The sequence below is a fragment of the Carassius gibelio genome, chromosome A7 (genome assembly GCF_023724105.1).
Source record: "Carassius gibelio isolate Cgi1373 ecotype wild population from Czech Republic chromosome A7, carGib1.2-hapl.c, whole genome shotgun sequence".
Taxonomy (NCBI): domain Eukaryota; kingdom Metazoa; phylum Chordata; class Actinopteri; order Cypriniformes; family Cyprinidae; genus Carassius; species Carassius gibelio.
This window is the reverse complement of record NC_068377.1, coordinates 35,140,681-35,167,784: the sequence shown is the minus strand read 5'-3', so window position 1 is coordinate 35,167,784 and position 27,104 is coordinate 35,140,681. Positions and strand designations below refer to the sequence as shown.

The window sequence follows — 27,104 nt, the reverse complement described above, 5'->3', positions numbered from 1 at the left end:
GACCTGGACACTCAAAGACTAAAGTGATACCAATGCAAGGTACAAACTCATACTCATACTGACTAACCTGAAGGCACATGCATGAAAATGATAAGATTTGATTTGCAATTCCTGAAGGGCATTGCTTGCAAGGTAGAAATTGTGTTGAAGTGTTAGGTGCATTTATCTTGCAGGTTTTGTTTATTTTCTGTCAGCTGCACACAAGAATCAGAACAGGTGCGAGGTGAAAAGGTGTGTGAATAGTTAAAATATGCAAAAATAATAAACCAATGGCAATTCAGTATGCAAATAGATATAAGAAAGAGGACCAATCACAAACATTAATGATGTCATTGCTGTCAGTTCACTGTCTGATTTTGAATCACTGAACATTCCATTTGTTTTGTTTTTAAGTATGATTATAAAAAACTAAAATGATAATAAAAAAAAGCTGAAAACATTAAATGAGAAAAACTAAAATGACTTTTACATTTCCACTTTTCAGGGTTTTCTGAATAAAACAATCTCTGCTAATTTAAAGAATATCTCGTCTAGAGTTTCAGAAGAGCTGAGCTCAAATTCACAAGGACACTAAAATCTGCAATAAAGTTACACATTTCAATATGAACTCAAATAATTTGCATCAGAATCTTCCAAATGAACTGAGCTGTCATCTATGTTAATCTTACACCTCTTTACTCCCACTGTATGTCAACGAATGATTCATATGTATTTATTTTTTAAGTCTCCAAGGGAATTTTAAGAAATCCTATGAGACAAACCTGATACTTAAATGAAACATGACAGAGAACTCCATTAAGTTTCCCGAGCTATTAAAGAGCAACCTCATGGCAATCAGATATTCCTCTGGGTGAAGCTCTTATAGTTACTGCAGCAGTGCTAGTATTTATAGCATTACTGCAGTCTGCCATCATATAGTACCACTCTTCTTACCGACGCAGTGAAATCATGTGTAGAGTTTTGCATCTTTTATTCTGCTTTTTATCTTTGATGCTATACTAAAAGTTACTAAATACACACACACACACACACACACACACACGCACGCCTCCCATAGGAGTAATGGTTTGTATACTGTAGAAACTGTATAGTCTATGGCCTCACACCAACCCTAACCCTAACCCTCACAGGAAACTTTGTGCATTTTTACTTTCTCAAAAAAAAAACTCATTTTGTATGATTTATAACTGTTCTGTGAAATGGGGGCATGGGTTATGTCCTCATAAGTCACCCTCTCCTTGTAATACCTGCGTCATACCCATGTCATTATACAGAGTTGTGTCCTGATATGTCACAGGAACAAGAGCGAGCACACACACACACACACTGAAAAGTTTGGGGAGGGTGAGATTTAAAAAAATGTTTTTAGCTCCTTATGCATGTATTTCTATTTGGAAGAAAGCAGCATGAACAACCTTTAGAGAACAAACATCTCTATTTGTTATCTTTAAGGAAAAGTGAAAATCATGTGGGTTTTAAAACAACATCGGCAAATGTTAACAGAAATGCATCTTAACTTCATGATTCAAATATAACTCCATTTAAAACCAATATGCAACTTCAATAATCTATTATCTAAGAGTGCATTGACTGAGTCACAGAAAACCTCTTCTCTGTCATCTCTGGTGGCCAGTGAAGGAAAGTATTGCGTGTTGAATATAAGGTCACTTTCAGATGGAGAAAGTCTCGTTCTTCCTCTCTCTTTAAACTGTCAGACAGGAAGAGGGCTGTGATTTGATGGCTGGCTCTATGAGACGCCACTTGTGTTCATCTGGCCACTGGAAAGGGAGAGTAGGCGGCAGTTACAAACGCTCCTCTTAACTCACTGACAGCCTCTGGCACTACTCTGAGTGAGAGAGGGCGAGCAAGAGAGAGACATTTCTGAGCATAGAGGGGGAACTTGTTCAGCAGTGGACTTCTATCATGGTGAACTGACCAGCTTCTTCCTTCTGGAATACTCTACCAAACTTCTGCTAGGACGAGACTCACAACACATGGATCATTTCACTCCAAGAAGCCAATAATGCTCAGCTTTGGTGAGTCTTTCATTCCTCTTCGGTGGAAACTTACATGCGACGTTTAGCCACACCTGACTCAGAGCTCAGAAACAGATGTTTAAGACACAAACACACATAAGTTAAGCACCATATCAGGTTAAACGGCATCAACCAAACAAATGCAGATGTAATAGCTTTGCATGCAATCGCCGCACACGTATCCCAGAGCTTGTGCATGTTTCCTTTGATACTGTCCTGAACTCCAGACGCTAATGTTTGTCATAATTAGATCGCATGGAGACAGATCCATCAACGTGGTCCCAGCTAAACCATGCAGTCTGCCCAATGCATCAGTGGAAGCATAATATGCGCTGATTCATACTGAGCGTAACATATAATTTATTACCATTATAAAAAAGTTGAAAGTTGTGTCTCAGAATAATTGAATGCGGGGTTTGCTGGGACGGCTTTTAGTTATTGCATAATATGGAAATGGTTTGATTTTAAAACCAAACACTCTGCTTGCTGGGATCTGACAAATGCTTTCGATTAAAACAGGAATTGTTTATACGGTCATAAACTATGGCTGAGGTGTTTAAGAGAGAGGGGTAATAAACAAGGGGAACGTGAAAACAAAACAATCTAGAGTTAAACTAGCTATTCAGTTAGTTTGCAAATATCAATAATTACCCTAGCAACCACCAAGGGCACCCTGGCAACCACTATTATGTTTCATGCATAATTCAGTTGTATTGTTTTTGACAAAAGGCCGTTTGATCAACAGGGAGGACAGGAACTAACAAACAAATACATTTTCTTAAAGGTTTTAATGGCTATTTGTTTATCTAAATGCTACTTCTGTCTAATCATCATTTCAGGTCATCATTTCCATGAAACAGTGTTATTTTTAGTCTTTTTTTCTTTCAAAAGTCTTTTACACTTAAACTAAACAGTATGACCGCTCTGTGCCATTACATCAATGTTTAGGTCAACACATTTCAAATGGGAAACGATTTCATACTGTGCCACTGAAATTACTGCAAATTATATTCTGCACAGTTGGAAAATATTGTTGCAAATGACAAAAATAGAATGAACAAGCCTTTAAAACTTACCATTTTAGGTCAGTTTCCTTTTTTTAGTATAACATTATGTACTAGTTAACTTACACACTACAAACATAGTTATTCTTGGAGGTAAATTAAATTGCATAGCTCAGATCACATTAATTTACCAATATTGCAATGTGCAATTTTTTTTTGCATTTTCTTTCATTTTTTTTTTATTTAAAGGATCATATTAAACAATTTACAATTTACTAGTTTTAAAATGTTAAAAAAAAAAAAAAAAAAAAAAAAAAAAAAAGATAGAAAAAGTGAAGATTCTTGTTTTTATTCCTCATCTGTTAGTGGCTTTGGATAAAAGCTTGTGCTAAATGAATACATGCAAATGTAGACTATCAGCCAGAGAGCTGATCTCAGTGATTGCAAGAAGTGTTGGCAGATTTGCTACTTTTGCTCTGGCCTAAAGTAGGCAAGCACAAGGCTTTTTTTCCTCATGAATAACCCATTCATCTCAGTGATACGTGCAGACAGCCATTAAGAAAAAACAGAATTAGCTTGTGCAAGACCCCACAAACACACAGGCTCTGTTTGAAGAATTAATTCTAAGTATATTTATGACTTAAAGCATTTCTCTCACTTCATTTGTCATCTTGAATGTATTTTGCTATACTGTTTAATTACAAGTAGTCAAAATAATTGATTCCAAAAATAACAAAAAGCGCAATAACAGAATACCAAACAACATGCACCATTCAAAAATATGTGATAGCTTGATGTGAGAAACAAAGTGAAACTCGAGGTTTCAATCGCTAAAAATCTCCTTGCTCTGTGAACTGAACGGTCACATTCACATCTCTTTCAATAGATAAATCCAAACTTTAAAATTACAGATTCCATGGTTAACACGCTTTTATGCAGCCTTCAGGTGTTAAATAGTGTGTAAATAGACTGTCTGGCGCGATGAATCATTTTATTCTTCCGACAACAAAGCACTTGAATGCGACAAGCTCATAACCATGACTTCATAATTGGGAAATGGGAATTTTCCAATAGCACATGCATGCAGCATTAGTGTCTTGACGTGCGTTTCTTGTTGACATGACAAAGAATGACTTGTGAATAATCATTCTGCCTACCTTTCTGAACATCTTTCACATCAGCAGCACGTCTATGATTACTTTAAATGCCGTCTATGTAACTAAGCAGCTCGCTAGGTGTTGGAAAAGAGTAAAGTCTCGTTTGTCGAGGTTTGTCTCATTTGTCAGACAGGGGAAATGTTTTAATTCTCATATGAGCGGTCTGAATGATACTGAGTGTCATGTCTTTCCATATAAGTGATTGATGTAAAAGTGATGTGGATCCAATGTCAAATAAATGTTTGACAGATGATGGAGAGAATGTGTTATGACTATATATTGGCCTCAGAACATAGTTGAGGGATAGTTCACCCAAAGATATCAAACCTAACCCACACGAGAGCACCCCCCACCCCCACCTTTTACTGAAGGACTGAAGCCGAAACGAGTAAAACGAAACGATAAAGCGAGTGAATTTTATGAATCCTGCCATGATCAATAAACTACCATGATAAAGTAATTATGTCAGATATTATTTACCTGATCTGTTTGTATCTACTGCCCCTCACATTTAAAGCTTGAGTGTCATCTGTGCAGTACATAGGAGCAATATCAGCAAATAACTGCTGACTCCAATGCAGGTTTACTGACTGAGCGAACTTCATAATGCATGAATATCTGAGAGGTCATGAAATCTTCTCCTTTTGGTGCAGTAATGCTCACTATCACCACCAGGTGACTATGACTTCATTCTCACCAAAGTACATCACAGTTTAGACGCCAGCAGTCACAGTATATTCCCCCATGTCAGCATGAATATGAGCTCATCTCACATGACTGGTAATGTATGTGCAGCCACTCATTTATAATGCATGACGGATCCTGTCATGCCTGTAAGGAAAGAAAACAACAAAACCATGAATATTGTGCTCATAATAATGATTACATTTCTGTTTGCATTTGAGAGATTTGTATGATTTGATTGCATTTTCTATTTAGAAAGATACAATTGATGATCTTACATTTAAATGAAGAGCCAAAATCAAAATGTCTTAAAGGGGCAGTTCAACCAAAAATAAGATTTCTGTCTTTATTTACCAACCCTCAAGTCAGATCCAAGTCCTAAGTGACGTATGGTGCTTTTTTGATCTTATTGAAAACTCTGTCATTGAATAAAATGAAATATTTAAGTAAAGACTAAAATAGTATTTTCTTTTAAAATGCACTTCAGTAATCTTTATTTACAACTGTAAACAATGTCAGAATTGTTTCTATTTCTATTGTATTCCATTCTAATTTTATTTTTGCTATTTTTATTTTATTCTATTTACAGTCAACTATCCCTTCATGTCTGTGCAGTCCACTTCAGCTGTATATATTTCCCTGATTTTGAATGCACACAATAATAATAATAATTACCAAAAAAAAAAACAAAAAAAATAAAAAAAAACTCACAGTCATTGGGCAATACCTTCTCTTTTTCCCCCGTCATGGATCAGCCAAGAAGTGGTCTTTTATCTTCATCTGTAGCCTCTGTGATTTCTGAGAACACTTAGGGCACAGGAGGATGGAAGAATGGACTCCTAACTGAATTTTCTAATTTCTCTCTTCTGCAGAGCGGCCCGCTCCATTAGCAGTGATGCATCCTGGGAGAGAACCTCCCTCTGTGGCCATCCTGCCTCTGAGAAACTCCCACCACCAGCAGCAGCATCACAGGAGGAGAACCAAGAGGATGGAGAGGGGCAAACCGGGACTGCGCTCCAAGAAACTGGCCATCCTGTCACGGTCGCTCATCATCTGCAGCTCCAGCAACAATGAGGACGCGTCCAGTCCAGAAGAGAGGTACCGTGAGCCCTGGGACGCAGGGTTGGAGGAGAAACACCACTGGGACCCACTGGAAGGGCCAGTGGGAAGTTCGGAAAAGTACATTACGAGGAGCGTCAGTGTCCAAGCACCTCAAGAGGGCCCCAAAAGAACTATGAGGAGGTCCTTCTCCATCAAGGTATGTGTTACTGATGAGATCACACCAGCAGAGTTTTCCTATTGGTTGCCTGGGATGACATCACAGAAGTGAGCTGCACAGATAGAATGAACTTATGTCAGATGTAGAAAGACCTGTATTTAGGTTTCTATGACTCTTTTTTCAATTGTGAATAATTTGTGTTGCTATATACAGTTACATTTATGCATTTAGCAGACTTAAAAGGGAACAGTTTAGGCCTAATTCATGAATTAATTAAAAGTAGTTGAACCTCTTTACAGCTCAGAGCATTGCATTGGATTGCATAGAAGAAAACATATGTGTTTGCCAGTAATACACAATAATACACTCTGTGAGTAAGTTGTGCAGAACAAATATAAAATGTATATTACATTACAAATGACCATGGACAAAAATTCAGTGCAGTAATCATACAATGTGTAATACGAGACGGAGACCTATAAAACTTTTAGAAATTGTATCATGGTGATGATATCTGCTCATGCCAGAGTATTTCTCAAAAGTTTTCCATGCAGTGTTAAATCTGGCTTGCCTGCCTGGATCACAGGGATGTCTCCTGCGGAAATGAATCATTATGACATGGCTGGTGTGTTGGGAGATTCTGTGGTCCTGCCCAGCTCATTACTCCTGCACAAAAGATTTATTTATTTATTTATTTTTTTCTACATGCTCACGAATCCGTTCATTATAACTAGGCATGTAAAGATTCATTCAACTCACGATGCGATAAAATTCACCATACTGATTTCACAATATGATATTGTCCCTTTTTTATTCTATTTTATTTTGCAAAATGAGATTCAAGACAAATTCTAAATTAAAATATGTCATTTTATTATTGCTTGGACAAAATACTAAACATTTCTTTGTGAAATGTATATAACGTATGCCAAATTAAATTAATAAATAACACAAGCCAATTAAATCTCTTCATTTAAATAAACTAAGGCTTTGCCTGTGCTCTTTCCATTCAATTAGAGGCAACCACTGGATTTTAATCATGATCCAATCAAAGATTCTGCATTCATGCTGCATGAGCAGTTTTTAATCTAAATTAGATTGCATTATTCTGAAATCTGAAGCAGAATGGTCTGACTTAAATTTTGTGAAATTATGCTACATGAAACATCTGCACAAAACAAAAACAGCAGATGGGTTGATTGGGAAGCAGATTCGCTCTCTGCCAGCAGGTGGCACTTATGGAACAGCAGCGATACAGCGTTTCCTTGGTTACCGCAGTAAACAAAGCATTATAAACACTGCTTTAATATGCATTATACAGAGTCAAGTAATATATATATATATATATATATATATATATATATATATATATATATATGTATGTATATATATATATATATATATATATATATATATATATATATATATATATATATATATATATATAATTTTATATAAGGTAAGGTATCCTTGGTACTAAGGTAAAATAACATCAAGATCGCAGCCAAATGATTTATTCATCAGACTGAAAATGAAAGGTCAAATCAACCATATTGCATTGTGGGATACAGTGTTTCACAAATGATTGCGTGAATATTGCATGCATACACAACATTTGCATAATGTGCAGAGCAAACATACTGCATGCTGCAGAAATAGTATGAGTATGTTATTATGATATTTCCAGCAAAAGTGGGAGTGAATATTTTATAAGCACTTGGCAGTTTTGATCATGATGATTTTTGTTTCCTAAGCCCTATATATATGAAGTTACCTCGGTAAAATGAGCCAGTGCCAATCTTTATTACTCATCTAGTTAATTCGGTGAAACATTGCAGCTCTTTATAGTAGGGCCTGTAAAGGGTCACAGATGTGGTTCATGGTCTAATAAAGCACAGCTGTTATGGTCATATTTACCTCAGCTGTACAACCGTAGATATTTCTGGTTGTTAACAGCTCTTTTTATATGGAGGAATAGTAGTGCCTTGTCTGCCTGATCTGATGGCTCCTCTGAAACAGGAAAGCAGTTTCTGGAGAATGTGTGTCGCCACACGGGAAGAGGCTCTACAAGTGGGTGATAACAAACTTCAGTCCGGCAACAGTGGTGCTACTGTTGGACGAGATTTACACAGGTAATAATCAGCTCATTCTGACTGGTTTATATGTTTTCCAAACACAGGGTTCAACAATAAGGATCTTTCTGCTGGGTCATTTCACTGAAGCATTTATATAGTTAATACACTGTAAAAACAGTTAATTGCAAAGATAATTGTGGTGCATTTTACAATAATCACTATTTCAGTGTTTATTTCATCTTTGATTTAAATTAAAAATAAATCCTACAGAAATGTTTACACTCTGACTCTGATATTTTCTCACAAGACAAATATGCAAAGATAACTTATTATTATTAAAAGTTAAATATTATTTATTAAAAAATTGTATATTTAAAAGTGATAAAAAATAGTTCAATAATAAAATAATAAAAAGAATAAATGAAGTGTATTGAGGAACTCTAAATAAAATTATGTCCAATACATAAAAATGATTAAAACAGTAATTTTTATAAACTGTAATTAATTGAAACAAATTAAAATGTTTCTTATTAAATAATTATAATAAATAAATTGTATGGTGGAACTCAAAATAAAGTTATTTACATGAAACAAACATAATTATAATATTGTTACAAATACATTTTAATTTAAAGTAATACAATTTAAATAAATAATAATAATAGTAATATAATAATAATAATAATAATAATATTAATAATAATAATAATAATAATAGTAATAATAATAATGCACAGTCTTCTTCTTCTTCTTCCTATTATTAATGGTAGTAAAATATGAATAATAATGATAAAAAAGACCCATGCCATCCTTATTGTTGAACTCATGTCCTATTCACATGTTCCCATGAAAAATGCAAGTGTGTAAACATGCACCACACATACACACAGCTCTCTGCATATAACAGCATAAACGTAAGTGCCTTAATGCACATATTCTGATGTTTTCTGTCTCTAGGGACACGTATATCTACTTTGGAGACAGACTTGCCCCATTTAACGGACAGATTATAAACAATCAAACAAAACTGGAGGCAGATCCAGAGAAAAGGCCTGTGCTGAAGACTGAAGTAAGACTTTATCAGCTGTGTGTCTATTAAAAACATTCCTCTGATCTGATCTGAGGCCAGTTCTGTGGGTTGGGAATAGATGAACGTCTATTCTAAGCATTCTGAAAATGTCAGACGACCGGCCGAGATCCCAAATAACTCCTACACTCCTACAAACTCAGCTATGCCTCTGTAAGCAGGCGCACATTGCTTAATAAAATCAGAAGGACTATTTCTCTGAGCAAACCATCTATTGTTCTTGTTTGAAAAGTCAAAATGACTGTGCTGTTTATTTGAGATTGGTTTCAAGTAGCCATATTACAGAAATACTTAAACTAATCAGTGAAATGGAAAAATATTATGAAATTTACTGCTTTGGAAAAATGTATAGGGACTCTGCCATTATAACTGGCTGAAACAGTTTTAATAACGGCTTGATTCTTTTCAGTAAAATTAACCATTTTGCTATGGAGTTAAGGAATTATATAAGTTATGTTCACTCAAACAAGACAAAAAGAAAAAGAATGAATGTCAACGACTTTCATGAGTTTACATTAACTGAACAAAATGTCATTTTTTTTACACTCAAAATATTCAAAAAAAATAGCCAAAACATTTGTTAACATATGCTTTAAAATATATGCAAATATATTTTCTAGTAATACATATTTTTGGCCACTTTTATGTATATTTATTAAAAGCATATATTTTGCCCTCTATACAGTATTTTAGTTTAAGAAAATATAAATCTCACATTTAAAGAAATACTTAATCTGTTGTAAATAACACAATGCTCTCCAAAAATGTATTTATTTATTTATTATTTTTGTTTCTCTCTCTCTCGCACATGCAACACACACACACACACACACACACACACATAAATATACTGTGAATATACTGTGGATCTTTGCTTGATTTATGTTTCACTTAGCCTAAATTAAGGCTACTGTAATTAGAAATGTATTTTGTATTTACTGATTATAAATGTATTTTCGTGCCCCTGAAATATATTTTGGTATATGAAAGTTAAAACTATATATATATATATTTTTTTAAATATACATTTAATTGAACTTCAATGTTTAAAACATAAATTTAAATAGATTTTGGCCAGTTTTTTACTTACTGGCATCAGTCAAAAGAGCCCAACATAAATTTTCTATATATGGCTTGGGTCCCTTTTTAATGTAAAATATGTTATTATTTAGCCTTTATCATATACCAGATGAAAATTGTATGTCTGATCACTTAAACAATTAAAAATGTACTTATTTTCCAAAGTGCAAATGGTGTGAGACAAGTTATAATCAATGATGGTTTCATCAAATCACTGACCCAAAGTATATAAAAAAACAAAACAATAGTGATGCTTACCTTAGCAAACATCACAGAACCATCTAAGCAGACTTGGTTGGACCTCTCTTCAAACAGATCTGAAATGCACAAGTCAAATGTGATTAAACAGACTTTAACCAACACAGAATCCATCCAAGACACTGAGCAGATCCCAGATGCAGCAGAAACTAATTTAATTCAGGACGGAAAAAGAGACACAGAATGGTACAGGGTTTTTGGTATGATCCTGGTCCATTCAGACTTTGAGGAGAATCATGGCATGTTTATCTGTTGTTTGCACTGTAGGGTTTCTCTCCATGTGAAAGCAGAGCTCTGTCCGCTAATGTCACTGAATCAGACCAGCTTGGCTACGCTTTTGGAGAAAAGGAGGCAATAGGAAACAACAATAACTTGAAGGTGCGGAGCAAACCCTGTTTTTCCCTTCAGCTGGAAAATCCTCAGGTTCAGTGATCTTTGTGAACTTTAGCTTAATAAGGGTAAGATGTTTCTATGTTTAGAAAGAGGGGTGGGTGGTATGAGTGAAATGGATATGTTATAGATGCCAGTTTCTTATGTTTTCTTAAAAAAAAAAAATGTTTTGAGATATTTACAGTTTGAAAGTTTAGGGTCAGAAAGATTTTTTTTTTTTTAATGGTCCAAAAGTTTATCTTATGCTCATTAATGATGCATTTATTAACTAAGGCACAGTAAAAAGAGTAATATTATGAAGTGTTATTACATTACAGTTATATATTGTTTCTCCTAGCATACTAATACCATGTGTGTGTTTGCAGATGCCAGTTATTAAGGTCTCAGACGATGACAGCAAGAACTACGACAACGAGGATCAGAGCTGCCAAGAGACGTCATGCAAAAGATCTCGCTCCAACTCCACCAGTGAGACAAACCTGCATGAACACAAGCCAACTCAAGACACCTTCAACTCAATGCAAGAGTCATAGCACTATCCCAGTGAATCTCTCAGTGTTGATTTTTAAACAGTAGTTTCATTTAATTGTGCTATTCCCAATGCACTGAAGAATAGCAGCCTCTTCATTACATAACGTCATAAACTCATCGCAGAGAAGATGTGAACACATGTTTTTTTGCTCGGACTCGGACTGTTTTTCAGATTGTCCAACATCGAGAGCACGTCTTATGTAACTTCACATATCCACATGGTTTCAGGTGTTCACCCGTACTGGATCGGAGACTTGGATACCATCATTATGAAGACACCAGAGCTGTTCCCGTGTCCCGCTCACGCAAGCGCAGGCTTTTACGGAAACAGGAAGTCTCTCTCTCAGCAGCTGGAAATCCCTCATAGCATTCCACAGGTGAGAGACTCTTTTGGTTGCATTAAATGGATATATAAAGCCAAGTCAAGTCACCTTTATTTGAATAGCGCATTTAACAATACAGATTGTGTCAAAGCTGCTTTACAGTATAGACTAATAGGAAAAGAGTGTGTGAATTCAAAGAGGAAAGTGATATAAAAGCGATTCGGTTTCTTTCTCCTGCTGATCACAAAAGAAGATATTTTGAAGAATGTTGGCAACCAAACAGTTTATGGTAGCCATTGTCTTCCATATTTGTTTTTTAAGTTGAACTTATTTTAATGTTAGTTGCTCTTTTATAATAAAAAAACAGGTCATATTAATATGATCATATTAATACAAAGTATTCTCTCATGTCTGCCGACATTATTTATTTAAACTAAGCTGCAAAAATTGGTCATTCAGAAATTGTCATGGTCTAACACTATAACATATGGTCATGTGTTATTTATAGCTACTATTACAGTATTTATTAATATTCAAAATTAGCTTTTCCATACATATATATATATATATATATATATATATATATATATATATATATATATATATATATATGTTTAGGCTTTATTTACAGTGACAATACTTGTATGGTCAAAATTACTTTATATGTTATACATTTAAATTTATTCCATAATTAAGTTATACACCACACACACACACACGCACACACACACACACACACACACACACACACACACACACACACACACACACACACACACACACACACACACACTATATATATATATATATATTGCTTTAAGTATAAAATTAAAAGTATTTGCATTTTATATTATTATTATGTTTTATGTTATTTTTTTTAATTTTTAAATGATTATAAGTTGTTAATTATAAAATCAAATGCTCAATTCTAAATTCTTTTTTCAATTGTGTCCGATATACCAGATGTAAAAAAAAATCTCAACATTTTTATTGCACAGTATACATCAAGTGATACAAACAAGTTCACCGTGCTGATCACTATGTGTCTAGCACAGTCCCTCATCTTGCAGGCCGATTGTGAGTGTAAGGTTGTGGAGGACTTCACTGCGAAAAAGAATGAAAATGAGTTTAATTATACCAAAGTGCCTGCTTATACTGGATTGCGGAAGGTTAGTGAATAAATAGTGGGTGTTTCCTCTGAAATACATTAGCGGTGCAGCTGTTTAGCTCAGGACTGAACAGTTCTAGATGAGAGAACGGCAGTGAGTGGTGAATGCCTGATCTTTCAGCTGTTGCATTTCATTTGATAAGGTCATCATTATACTAGTAATCAAATAAATGGCTGTTGCAGTAAGTGCTCAAAGCATCTCTCGTTCTCTAGAAGTGCTCTCTACAAAGTGCTTTCCCTCTCCACATCAGTAAAGTGTCTATTTTTAATGAATGTCATGGGAATGGCACATCTAACTCAAATACACCATGACTACTTCTGCTTTGTGTAGCAAAATTTCATGAAATGAAAACATCTCATATCATCCTTTTTGGCCCTGAATATAGGCCCTTGACCTGCTTACCACATTATTTGTGCTCTTTCTGGTTTCTGCAGGCTGTGGTTAGACCATCTCGCTCTCTAAGTGCAGCACACTTGGTCCCTTCCTGCAGTGGCGTACAGGCCTTCATCATCTCCAACATCGTCCTCATGAAGGGCCATGGAAAGGTATCCACACACATATATGCAGCAAAGAATATGTTGCATTGAATTTTTAATATATGAATGGTTGTTCCCGGTATTCCAGGGTCTGGGATTCAGTATAGTAGGAGGAAGAGACAGCATGTGTGGCCCAATGGGGATTTACGTGAAGACCATCTTTCCTGGAGGTGCAGCGGCTGCTGATGGAAGACTACAGGAAGGTGGACTCATTAAATTAAATATATATATTTAATATCTATCCAGATCTATCCAGACACTTAGTTCAAAATGAAGCTTTCCCCATCAACACTCACAGCTGCATTACCCAGAAAAGGATAAAAAAAAAACTATATTACAGTTTCTGATTTACAGGAGATGAGATACTGGAATTGAATGGTGAATCTCTGCACGGCTTGACCCATGAAGATGCCTTACACAAGTTTAAAGTTAGTAACCTCACCTGGATGGCTTCATGTTTTAAAGTTGAACTACCAAAGAAACATATGTATATTGGTAGACTAATGGGATGTTTTAAGAGCTGATGGCTGATATAACTTAAAAATAAAAATTACACAGTAATTTGCCACAGTAAAAACTCTAATTGGTTAACTATAAGTGGAAAAAAACATATTTAACCTCAAATAAATTTTTACAATTATGTGTATATTTATTTATTTTTTCCATTTAATATTATAAATATATACATTTAATATATATACATTTTATATTTTATTTCAGCTTCATATATATAATTATTAATTCATATAAATAAATATATATTCTATATATATATATATATATATATATATATATATATGTATATATATATATATATATATATATTTTTTTTTATTTTATATATATTCTATATAATATTTATATAAAAAATTGTAATGTGCAAAAAATATGAAAAATAAAATTTACAAAACAGTTACAATACAGTGTAATTCTAATAAAAACAATCATAGCGACCCATTTTTAACCTGAAACTTAGACAATATGTCGATCTATCATTAATCCATCAGGTTTTACCAGTAATAAACTGTGTTTGTCTTTCTGAAGCAAGTGAAGAAGGGTTTGTTAACGCTGGTGGTGAGGACCAGTCTGCGGATGGGTGCCGTGCCGGGCAGCCATGGCCAGGTGTCTCAGTTATGCCGATCCAGATCTCTGAGCTCCAGCACTGGTATCAGTCAAGTCAGTGCTGATCTGGGAGACTATGACTGCCTCAGTAACCCCGCGAAAGCCCAGGACAGAATCATGATGGAGATCACGCTGCAGAAGGGTGAGCATCCAAATCTCAGTGATCAACGTTCTGTTCATCACATACACAGTAGTACAATGGCCGTGAAATATTTAGTCAATCAGCCTTCCAAACTGTGCAAGGCTATAAAATTGAATAAGATTCAAATTCAGTGCAATTCTCATGCAAAGCTACTGTGTGACAGAAGAAGAGTATTATACAATGCAAAGGTGGACTTGTTTTATGATATTGTAATGATGATTTATCATGCTTTTTGAAGCTTGAAGGCTTTAGTTCCTATATTTGCATAGTAGAAATGACTAGAATTGAGTTGCTTGTTTGGTGTTTCACCGTAGAAAGAAAATCATTCATATGAGTTGAGTACAGTAGGTTGCATCACTGGATATTACAGGGTCATTTGACATTTTTATTATAAAAAAAGGTCAAATGTCTAGGAATATTTAGAAAATCGTACCCCGCACTCTTTTACTGAAGCTCCGCTGCGCTGGAAGCTCGGTCATTTCGATGCTGACGAGTGCTGAAAATATGACTTTTTTGGTTAAATATTACATATTGGAGGGGACAGTTTGGCCATTTCTAATTACTTGCTGGTTACAGCCCTGGTAAAATCATATGTTATTATAATAAGATTATGATGCCTACAAACATCTGAGAAGAAAATGTAAAAATGTATTTCTAAACGTGTCTTTTTCCATTTTCTGCGTTTTCCCAGAGTTTGGTGTAGGTTTAGGAATTGGCCTGTGCTGTGTACCTTCAGCTGGCAGCTGCCCGGGAATCTACATTCACACGCTGTCACCAGGATCAGTGGCCCACATGGATGGACGACTAAGGTATGACACATCAATAAAACAGACAAAGATCATATGAGATGCTAGTGTTGGCTTTGGTACAGTTTCTTAATTTAAATGGCCTTAGTCTACAGCAAGGATGGCCAACGTCGGCCCAGGAGAGATTCACAGTCCTGAAGAGTTTTGCTCCAACATTGATAAACACTCACCTGCCTCTAGCTTTCTAGATTTCTATGCACCCTTTCAAACTATTTTCTCCATTCAGAAAGTTTGACTAATCTTAATAATCTCGATTTAGCAAAGCATGCTGGGAATTACAGATCCACTGCCCAGTTAGTTAGGTCAACAAAAACGATATATATGTAGTCTCAACACAAAATTATTGAGTTAACTTAAAGTTTACAATATAAATTGATTGGACTTAATGAAATTAAGCTGTGGCAAAATGTTCAAGAGTGTTGGATAAGCTCTTTTCAACAATGTAAAGTGCTCTGGTTTTATCAAAGCAAAAACTAGTTAAATTGATGTTGTGAGGCTACTTCCAGGTAGGGAAGCTTCCACAATGTTTTACTTTAATATTAAGATGCTTTAAGCTGAAAAGGCCTATATAAACTGCACACTGTGTTATTCATGGCAACAGTCTTTTATTTTCACGAGTTGGTTATTTAAAAGGAACCAAACTGCAGCGTTGTGAAATGTTGTAATAATGTGTGCATTTGCTGGGGTGGTAGTAAGTTGTTTATGTGAATGTTTGTCAGATGTGGCGATGAGATCATGGAGATCAATGACACGGTGGTTTGCAACATGACGCTGAACGATGTGTACACGGTTCTGAGTCAGTGCAGCCCAGGACCGGTTCAGATCATCATCAGTCGACACCCTGACCCAAAAGTAGGTCTGCTTTCCTTTCAGACATGCAAGAGATTCTCACAGGCCAGATTTACTAAGTCACACTAACAAAAGCTGTGCTAAAACAATTAACACTCCACTGTGGCTGTGATCAGTCAACTTTTGTCTTCATAGCTCTAAGTTGTCAGAGAGTGTTAAAACATAAAATTGCATGTGTTTGAAGGTTTCTGAGCAGCAGCTGAAAGAGGCCATCGCTCAGGCTGTGGAGCACAGGAGACTGAGGAGAGACAGGAGTCAGTGGAGTATGGACGGATGTAACAGCAGTGAGTTATTGATCTTTAGTTTGCTCTGAAATCAACTTGTGACACTCATTTCCAAGGCCTGTTTCACACATCCTGCATCTGCAGTTTTTAAATAATGTTGCAGCGTAATTGCAACTGTAACTGTAGATCTACTGTATGCAGCAAGTCAAGTGATTTCGGGGTCACTGAGTACTTCTTTTATTAATGCTACCAGAAGTGGATCAACATTTTCAGTAAATCTAATTAATATTATGAGGACCACAAAAAGTAATGCATCTTAGTATTAGGAGGTTGTGTTTGGATTTAGTTAGATTTACTGGAAAATAATGCTGCTTACATACATGTGCAAAACAGGCCAAGTTGAACACTGTTTTAGTTATAGTGTAAACATAGAAGTGGGAACTTGAGACTCATGACTTGGACTAAAAAATAGATGAAAATATTGCAAACAATAAAATTGCCCACCTGAGACATCATCATTTATAACAGGACTTGAAGGGATCCTACAGTCATGGAAAACTTGGAAATGGATGGAAATTATCTGATTTTTAGATTACCAGACCTTAAAGGAAATAAGTTATCAATAATAATAATAATTATTATTTTATATATGTATAAATATTTGCATGTGTGTGGGTGTGTGTGTGTGTGTGTGTGTGTATATATATATATATATATATATAACACAAAAAATTATAATTAATCATATTAATCATAAAAATGTATCTAAAATATTATACTACTCTGTTAGATATTTTGTAAGTGTTTGTGTAGAGTACAAATAAACTGTGCAGTCAAGATTTAAATATCAATTTGTTTGTATAATAATGATAATAATTTAAATCCAATTAAAAGGATTGGCACTAAATAGACACTTTAATCAATTATAATTATTATTTCAATTAATTTATTAATTATGAACTCATGGAAATCCATAGGTCAAAAAGTGCTGGAACCCTGGACATGAATTAAAGACTCAGATGTGTCATGTACGCTTAGTGTCTACAAAATGAACTTGTCCATGATTATTTCTACTGTGAAGGAAATCAGTAGTTGGTTTAGACGTGTCTTTATCTGATCTCAGGTCTGAAGAGATCCGATGGCTGTTCTCACAGCAGACAGAAGTGCATCCGCTGTCTGGACCGGAGCGTGAGTCAGCAGACCTGTAGACGAGCACAGAAACCCATGATCCGATCGTGCAGTGAGGGAGGCTACAGCCAGCGCTGTATACCGGCCAGCCTCACCACTCAATCCTTCCTCGAGCCGGAGCACGTCTCCAGAGTCCAGAGCATGGACGTCTCTTTAACAACCAACAGTGAAACTTCACTTAATTACACACTGTCTCCAGCCTCATTCACCGATGACGACTATAACATCCCCAGTAAATGTCCAATGAATTTCACTGGACAACAAACATTAGATGTGCATGCAGGTGTGGTGAGGAGCTCTATGCAAGGAGCAACAAACCAGCCATGGAGGTACTGCAGACGACAGGAAGTCAGCAGTCAGGAAGTGCTGACTGATTCAAGCAGCTCTAGCCGAGGTTCACCAGTGAAAGAGGGAGATCTGCTGCTGTCGCAAAGCAACTGCCAGGTAGGGCAAGTCACATTTATGAAATGCAACATTTTTATATAAACAAAGAATATTTTAGCTCAGTTACAATGTTTATTTATTTGTTTTCTCTTCCTTGTGTAGTTTTGCAGAGCAATACATATGTCAGTAAGGTTATGCCCGGTAAATTAATTATATACAGGTTTAAATCTACACATTGCATTGCATATCGTACTACATAATTTTTGCTCTATACTATAGAAGTAGGACGTTTTCACTGTAACTGATGCATTGCCCATAAATGGTAGCCGAGTAATTCAAGACATGATTGGCTTAACTGCAACCCTTGCCTTATTGGCAATTTTTTTTATGGGTAATGCATGAGAACATCTTGCACAATAAATGTCCAAGCTGTAATATTTGTCAAAGAAAAAAAATGGCATTTCATTTTTTTTCCTCATGTTGTTTGACTAGATTTTTTAATCAATCTGACTGGAAAGCAAATAGAAAATTATATATAAACATAACAGTGTGTGTCCATTGTTGTGTTTTATATGAAGTCATTTCTGATAAAATTTTATATGAAGTCATTTTCAGGTATTAAAATGCTCGGGTGTTTGGCATGAGGCATGGCTATAGCGTGTGAATATGTCTGGGTTTCTGTATGCAACTGTGATGCATGACGAAATGATGCCGGATGCATTTCTACACCTTTTCGAATTCTTTGTAAGACTCAAACACAGCCAACGATTTCCTGTTTTTGTGACAGGAAGTGGTTGAATGCGCAGAAGTCGGAACTCAACCATCTGCCTGTATCTCTGAGCGTAACAGAGTCTCAACACAGAGAGGGGACAGACAGCACAGAGGTATGTTAACCTGAAATACACCTACTACTGATTTGTTAAATAACAAAAATAAAAACATGTCATGTATGTTGCATAACTTCGATTTAGATATTTATTTTATATTATTCTGAGTAAGTTCAAAACATGAATGCTGAGACTTTACATTTCGTAGTCCATCTGATGTCAGAAAGTTCCTGTATAGCAAGTTTTTTTTAAAAAGGTTTTTTATTTTTTCATTTAAACATTCATATTACAGTTGTTCTATATTTGAATGAAAATAAAACAATTGTGACAAATATTGGATGTGAGGCAGCATGCGAGTTAGTTCTCACTTAGCACTTCTCTATTCGAAAGCTCATTTAAAAGAAAATTAAAAGGACGTGAACACTGTTATGTTACAGGTCCAGAATCCACATCTAAAGTGTGTAGTCCAAGTAAGCGGGTCGGCCTGATACGTCAGGCTCATTTGGAGGTCAGTACAGATCAGCCACTTGACCCCTGGGTAAAGCTGACCGACAGTCCAGAGAACCAGCCATACTGCTACAAAACCATGAGTGACCTTAATGGAGATAGTGAGGTTAACGGCACTGCCTCTGAAACCACTAACACCACCTCAGACTCCAAACCTGAGCAATCTCCCAATGTCAAAAAAGGCCCCCCGGTGGCTCCAAAGTCTGCATGGGCACGTCAGAGCATTAAGAACATTAAGTCTGGGAAACCGATAACAGAAGCTTTGAAGCATCCAGATTTCAGGAGTCAAGATACTGCCAGGACTTTTGGGATAAGTCTGAGGGCCGCTTCATCGGGAGCCAATTCGTCAATCAGGCAAAGGATCAACTCATTTGAGACTTTCTCTAGTCCAGATGGATCTGAAAGGCCAAGCAGGCGACTGGCCCCAACTGCATCACTTCCTCCAGTGGAGAAGACTGCTAAAACCTCATCTGCAGACTACAGCAGTGCAGGGAGAACTAAAGTTACCACATGCAACTTACACAATACTGATGACTGCCAGTCTACACCAACAATTTCAGCCACCACCCAACCTCCAAAAGAAGAAATGCAGCAACCAGCTTCCATCGGTTCAGATATCATTTCAGAGCCCCATCCTGCAGAGGAAGAAAAACAATCAGCTTCTCAGAATTCAGAGCCCTGTAAGCCGATAACTGCTGAGGAACCTGCTCTTGACTCTACAAAAGAGGTTCCACCTGCTACGGAGACTGAGCAAGAACCCTTAACTTCTCAAGACGATTTGTCCCTGTCAAGCCACGTCCCGAGGAGATCGAGCAGCTCAAAGGAGGGTCCTGCAGAAAAAAATGAAGGTGCAGGAACTCATGCAGCGAGCTTGAGGACCCGGAGTCTACCCCTCAGTCCCTCTTCGGAAGCCCCCAACTCAAGCGGCCTTGACGGGGAGAGCCTAGGGATCATCTTGTCCTTCAGCAACCAAGTGTCCAATGCTTTGATGCGGTCCATGCAATCCCTGCCACAGTCTCCTTGCATTCGGTTTGGGAACCCCTGGAGCGCCCCACTAGAATCCTCTATTGACGACCTACTAGAGGAAGACTCTCCTGGTGAAAACCCCCCACATTCAACACCACTAGAGAACAGCGAAAAGGGTTTCTCTGTAAGGTATGCAACTTATCCAAGCATATTATCAGTGAAAATGTTGTAGGACAAATGCGCTTGGAAGATGAAAGCATTTGGGGTATAATTACACTCTGTGCAGTGTTGTGTTGGCTGAAGGTAGGGGATAAGATCACTTGCAGGGACTGAAGCCAACAATGTCAACTTCTTTCATGTTGAGAACAGACTGCATTATAAAGGCATTGCAGAGGTTTGAATCATTCTGGAATCTGTTTTAAATGAAACAAGAAGTGGAAATGCAGCTCTTTTGAGTAAGTCACAAAGAACAGACCATTTCATGCTAATATCTTCTAAGTTCTCATACTAGTTTGTATCACCATTAGAAAAAAAAAAACAATTTCCTGTCATGCATATTCGAGCTAAAGTTATCTACAGATAAATGTGGTGATATGTTAGTCAACTGGCCACAATATGTGCAAGTGGAACATAAAATTAGCTTGTAGTTCGAAAAAGTCTAAGGCTGGCCACACAACTGAAGATTTTAAGCTCGATTTGGGCAGGGGGAAGGGGGGTGGCCCGGTTCGAGGCTTGACACAATTTCATGGCTAGGCGCAGTATGCATTCTGAGAATTATAATGTTAAACTTTGGTTGAAACTGTCTTTAAGTCTGTGCTGTCAACCAGTTTTAAAAACGGTATAGTGTGTCCCAATCCCAAGTTGTCCAATCCTGCTCCTGGAGGCCTGCTGTCCTGCAGAGATTCGCTTCATCCTTAAATAAACACACCTGACAAAGCTAATCAAGGTATTTAGATCCTTTACTAGAAACTTTCATGCAGGTGTGTAGGAACAAATTTGAGTTGCATTCTGCAGGACATCAGATATCCAGGGGCAGGATTGGACACCCCTGCTCTAGAAACCAACCTTGCCTTGGCAGTTTCCCAAAAGGAAGTTGAGGGGCTGTGGAGGCAGTGGTTCCTGGAGCCATACCCCACTCACCCCCTACGTTTTGCATGTCTCCTTAATGAATTCTGTAACACCCGATTCAGATCACCGTCTCATTAGTCGAGACTCCAAGACCTGAAATGGGTGTGTCAGACAAAGGAGATGTTCAAAATGTGCAGCGTTGAAGGGGCAGAAACGTGGTTGGGAACCAATGGTCAGGGCAGGGACACCTTCCTACAGAGCCACAACCCTGCTCCAAAGACATATTTTCAAATAATTCTGAACACCTTGGTTAGCTGGTTCAGGTGTGTTTGATTAAGACTGGAGCTTAACTCTGCATGATGCTCATCCTCCAGGAGCAGTGGTACTGTAGCACTTTCAATCAAGCTAACTTATTATATCTGGTCTTCAGCTTGGCAAAATTGAGAGAGCGTACCATCGAGAGAGGGGAGGAGTGCGAGAATGAAGAATGTAAACCTGAACGACCGCTCACTTCAGCCTCTGATGTCTGTGCCCAGTCCATGATCTCAGCCCTTCCACCACAGGAGATACAGCAGATGATCCAGGAAGTCAAGGATCTGGATGAAGATACCCTAAGGGTGGGTATGCTCTGGTTTGATACAACAAAGTACATGCTGTTAAGCTATTATCTAGCATTGATTACTTCCATATCCTGCTCTGCAAACCTGAATATGTATGAGAGGTGTGACAGAGGAATCATCGGTTCTTTATAACAAAACATCATCGGTTCTTTATAACAAAACAGCAAAAATGAAGTCCTCTTAAAGGTCAGTGAGCTTTTTTTTGTGTGCTGCTACATTTTGAAGCTCTTTTGCTAACTGAGTTGAAAATATATAATAAAACATGCATCTCTTGGTCAAGAATGGGACTTCCTGGCACAGCAGTGTTGTAATCTCCTTCTTGGGTGCATTTTGCTGCACTGTTTTGCATTTATGACCATTTCCTTGACCAATCAACTCTTCAGTTAAACAAAGCTGTCTATATTGCTTCAGGTTAATTAGGCAATATACATTGTTTACAGGTCTTTAGACATAAGGTGCTTTATGCTGTAGAAGCAAAATGCAGAAAAAGAGGAAGTGTCCATAGTGGTTAACTATATTTGTGTAGTTAGCAGGGTTGCATTATGGATTTAGTGAATCAAAGAATCGTTTTAGATTTTTCGGTTGCACTTTATTTTACAGTACGTGTACTAACATGTACTTATAGTGAACTTACAGTGTATTTATCTAAGAAAGTTCTGGTAACACAACGTAACTACATGGGGTAGGGTTAGGTTTGGGGGTAGGTTCAGGGTTAGGACCTAGTTATTACATAGTTATTGTAATTACTATAGTAAGTACATAGTATGTACATGAGGAACAGGACTGTAAAATAAAGTGCTACCGATTTTTCTATAGTCTTTTTATATGGTACTGTGGTGAGACAATTGATTTTTCTATGCAGTCTCTCAGTCATTTCAGATGGAGTTTAGCAAGTCATGTCACAGGATAGTTTTAACTCTAACAACTAGACTAAGGCTTTCAAGATCTTAATATATATATATATTTTTTGTTGTTGTTGTATTTATAAATAAATAAACTAAATAAAAGTTTTTTTAATGATCAAATCACTTTGGAAGTTCTTATAAATAATATAGAGTATGATAAAAAATTAAATAAAAATAAAAACAGTTTACGTCGAATTTGTTTGAATAAGCAATATTATAAAACCATATGCAAATATAAATACCAGATTACCTGCTACTTCTGCTGGGTTTCTGGAGTGGAGACTTTACTATCCCATAAGGCCACGTGTGACTCGTTGAGGCCGACTTTATAGGTTATAACCATTCCAACATTTCAGATTCATACTAAAGCATGGATTTGATACATAACATACTCAGTGAAACAATTTCTTCCAAAAATCACAATTTGGGATGCATTTCTGGCCTTTTTGGCTGAGGTCCCAGGACAAATTCAATAAGTGTGCCTTAAAATCAGGCTTTGCACTTGAGGACACTTTGGTTACAAAGTTATATTTACATTCAAATGAATTATGTTTAGACAAGTGTCTTCTTTTAAGACAGTGCCAGATGCTCATGTGATTTTGACATAATAATTAATAATGAGATGCTTATGTGCTATTTAACACCAGGGAAGGCAATTTCTCTATATTTCTCTCAAACTGCATGATGTAATAGAGTGGGAACAGGATTCAGCCCGCCAAATCCTTGAGGCAGCTGTTCTTTACAAAGCATGTTCCAGAATAACTGCTATGCTAAATGCAGTTCTGCAAAAGTGTTTTTGAACCACAGAATAAGGCTGATTTGGATTTCTAATGTCCACTAGCAACTGGAAGACATCCACGTTGTGATTCTCCATAAAGAAGAAGGAGCTGGCTTGGGTTTCAGCATTGCTGGCGGTATTGATCTGGAGAACAAAGCAACTACAGTGAGTGACATCTCTTTATCTCCATAAACCCCACACCACAGCTCATCTACTTCACCTGTCAACAGGAGACACAGCCTCTTTCATTTTGTCATCATTTGCACACAAGCAGATCGGTATTACTTTCTTGCTTCCCTGAAACACAAATTAAGATCTTGGGTAGAATATCCAAGCTTTAAAACCTCTGGAAATCTCATTCATGTGTGCACTCAATTAAGAAAGATATGATGTCACTGACAAAAATCGATCCCTATGCTTTCACATTTATTTTTGCACATGAAATGTGAAATCTTTACCAGAAGGGACAATTTTGGTCTGTTTCTTAGCCAAAATCGTATGTAACAGTACACTACTTCTGAGGGCATTTTTTTGAGCTTGACAGTGAATATCATCATGCACTTTTTTTGTATGAAAAAAGACAAATTTTGACATTGTGTTTTCTTACAATCTGGTACAAGGAAAAAAAAATCACTTTTTTTGAATGATACTTTTATTCAGCAAGAATGCATTAAAAATACATTAATGTTACAAAAGATTGAAATGAACAGCACAACAGTTTTCAACACTGATAATAATAAGAGTTTTTTTGTAATGAGTAATGATGCTGAAAATTCAGCTTTGCATCTCAAGAATAAATTACATTTTAAAATCTATTCAAATGGAATACAGTTATTTTAAATAGTAATTAAATATAGTATTTTGACCAAATAAATGCAGCCTTGGTGAGCATAAAGGCTTCTTTCCAATAATCATACTGACCCTAAACTTTTAGAATAATTTAGGATACAGTTACAAATGCGCAGTGGTTCCACTGTATCTGTAAATGCAAAATTGTATACAGTTAATGCTAACAAAACAATATTTCATTTTATTTACTGTATATGTACCCAAACGTCTTCCTTCAGGTTCACAGGGTGTTTCCCAGTGGTCTGGCTGCTCAGGAGGGCACCATTGAAAAAGGAGATGAGGTGCTGTCCATTAACGGCCAAACACTAAAAAACATCACACACAACGATGCCACGGCAATTCTCAGGCAGGCCCGCAACATGAAGCAAGCGGTGATAGTGGTGTCCAAGAACAAAGATGCAGAAGGGAAGGAAGGCACTAACATTGAGTCCAGCTGCAGCAGCGGGGCAGAGAACAGCATCACAGGTGAGCCAGCATCACTGACGTCACCACAGAGATGGCTTTAATGTTTAATGGCAACGTTTGATAGGGCACAAAAACAATACAGGAATGTTACAAGAGCTACATGTTGTGTAATAAAAAAACTGTATGACTAGAGTCAAATAAAAAAAACTGGACTAGTTTTCACTGAGGATTCATGTTTAACAAATGTACTAATTCTATCCATATCCAACACATTAGTTGTTCGTACACAACTTTGGTAGAAAATGCAGAGAAAATTTACAGTTGTAGATAACTTTGATGGAATATTATTTTTACACAATGCTTCATAATTAAAGCCAAATGTCTAGTGCTGCCATTATGGATTTTTATGGATTTTATGGTCTTTTACTATTTTCTTTGGGTTTTATGATGTATCTGGATGCAGTATTTTAAGAATTGTTACTCAAATGTCCTTTAGAAAATGAATCTTATCCAAACAGTGCACAAATATAAATATGCAAAATATGCGTAAATTCATTCTGTACGGTTTTTGATTCCAAAAATGACTCTTAGGGGACGATGGAGGTGAAGTTGTAACAATCGAGCTGGAGAAGAACGCAGGTGGAGTTGGATTTAGTCTTGAGGGAGGAAAAGGCTCAATTAATGGAGACAGACCACTAACCGTCAACAGAATATTTACAGGTGAGACTATGACTGAACCTTACAGGAAAAACTCCCCCAAAAATTAAAACTTGCTTAATGTACTCACCCTCAGGCCATCCAAGGCGTAGATGAGCTTGTGTCTTCATCAGAACAGATTTGGAAAAATGTAGCATTCTATCACTCGTACACTGTTGGATCCTCTGCAGTGAATGGGTGCCGTCAGAATGAGGGTCCAAACAGCTGATAAATACATCACAATAATTCACAAGTAACCCATGCCACAACAGTCCTACAGTTAAAATCCTGTGAAGCAAAATGTTTTTATCAGCTGTTTTGACTCTCATTCTGACGGCACCCATTCACTGCAGATGATCCATTGTTGAGCAAGTGATGTAATGCTAAATTTGTGTTTAGGTTACTGCACTGTAAAAATGTTTTCTTCTAAGAAGGAACTATATAATACACTTGACAAGGAAATACTATTTCAGTCTTTCTGCTTGAAAATGTCATGTTTATTTCAAGGTTGCTTGTTTCTTTGGAAAAAAGGTGAAACATTTTCAGATTGTAAAATTCTGGACAAAAAGTGTTTTTCAAAAACTAATTATTTTCAGTTAGCTGAAAGCAAAATCAAAATAATCAAAATATTTGATAAACCAACAAACATGGTGTTGGGAGTGTGAAGAACTGAATTGGTGGTTTTCCCATTCTGCAAAAAATCTTTTTGTGAAGTTATGTGGGATCAGATTTCATGTGGGTCTAAAAAACAGTTTGTAACATGAATCATATAAGTTTATACTGTATTTTCCCTGGCAGGGAGTGATGCTGAGCAAAAGGGGCTGACGTCTGGTGATGAGGTACTGCAGATACAGGACTCGTCTCTGCAGGGTCTCACGCGCTTTGAGGCCTGGACACTCATCAAAGGCCTTGATGATGGGCCATTTACACTCGTCATTAAGAGAAAAAAATGTGAATAGAGCTAAACTCCACTCAGAAGCACCCAGAAGAAAATACTGGACTTATTCCAAATTTGAATCAACTTTAAATTATTATATTAACTTAATTTAGGGCCTAGAGTAAATGCGTCCACTTGCTAAAAATAATAGACATTACAAGACATTGCAAAATTTCTTAAAAGCTGGGTTCCCATATGATTTGACCAAACGTTTTTCAACCAATCCAGTTTTATTTAACTTTTCTTACAGAGACTACAAAAATAAATAAATAAATAAATAAA

General features: G+C 36.5%; 1 protein-coding gene across 1 annotated transcript; it reads left to right on the top strand.

The window, feature by feature from the left end:
* Positions 1-1,782: 1,782 nt before the first annotated feature.
* On the top strand, positions 1,783-27,104 carry LOC128017374 (pro-interleukin-16). Its single transcript, XM_052602739.1, has 22 exons — positions 1,783-2,036; positions 5,754-6,139; positions 8,120-8,232; positions 9,133-9,244; positions 10,868-10,978; positions 11,356-11,458; positions 11,750-11,898; positions 13,448-13,558; positions 13,638-13,752; positions 13,904-13,977; positions 14,594-14,813; positions 15,505-15,622; positions 16,339-16,471; positions 16,653-16,752; positions 17,816-18,324; positions 19,052-19,148; positions 19,529-20,753; positions 22,063-22,249; positions 23,999-24,100; positions 25,003-25,249; positions 25,781-25,909; positions 26,684-27,104. Exons 1-22 carry the CDS (start codon positions 2,024-2,026, stop codon positions 26,842-26,844), a joined length of 4,515 nt encoding a protein of 1,504 aa, XP_052458699.1. The 5' UTR covers positions 1,783-2,023; the 3' UTR covers positions 26,845-27,104.

What these genes read in the sequence shown, in the direction of transcription:
- LOC128017374 (XM_052602739.1), top strand. An exon ending in GGAGATCACGCTGCAGAAGG is followed by an intron (nt 14,814 to 15,504) that starts GTGAGCATCCAA and finishes GCGTTTTCCCAG; the next exon opens with AGTTTGGTGTAGGTTTAGGA. An exon ending in AGGGGACAGACAGCACAGAG is followed by an intron (nt 19,149 to 19,528) that starts GTATGTTAACCT and finishes GTTATGTTACAG; the next exon opens with GTCCAGAATCCACATCTAAA.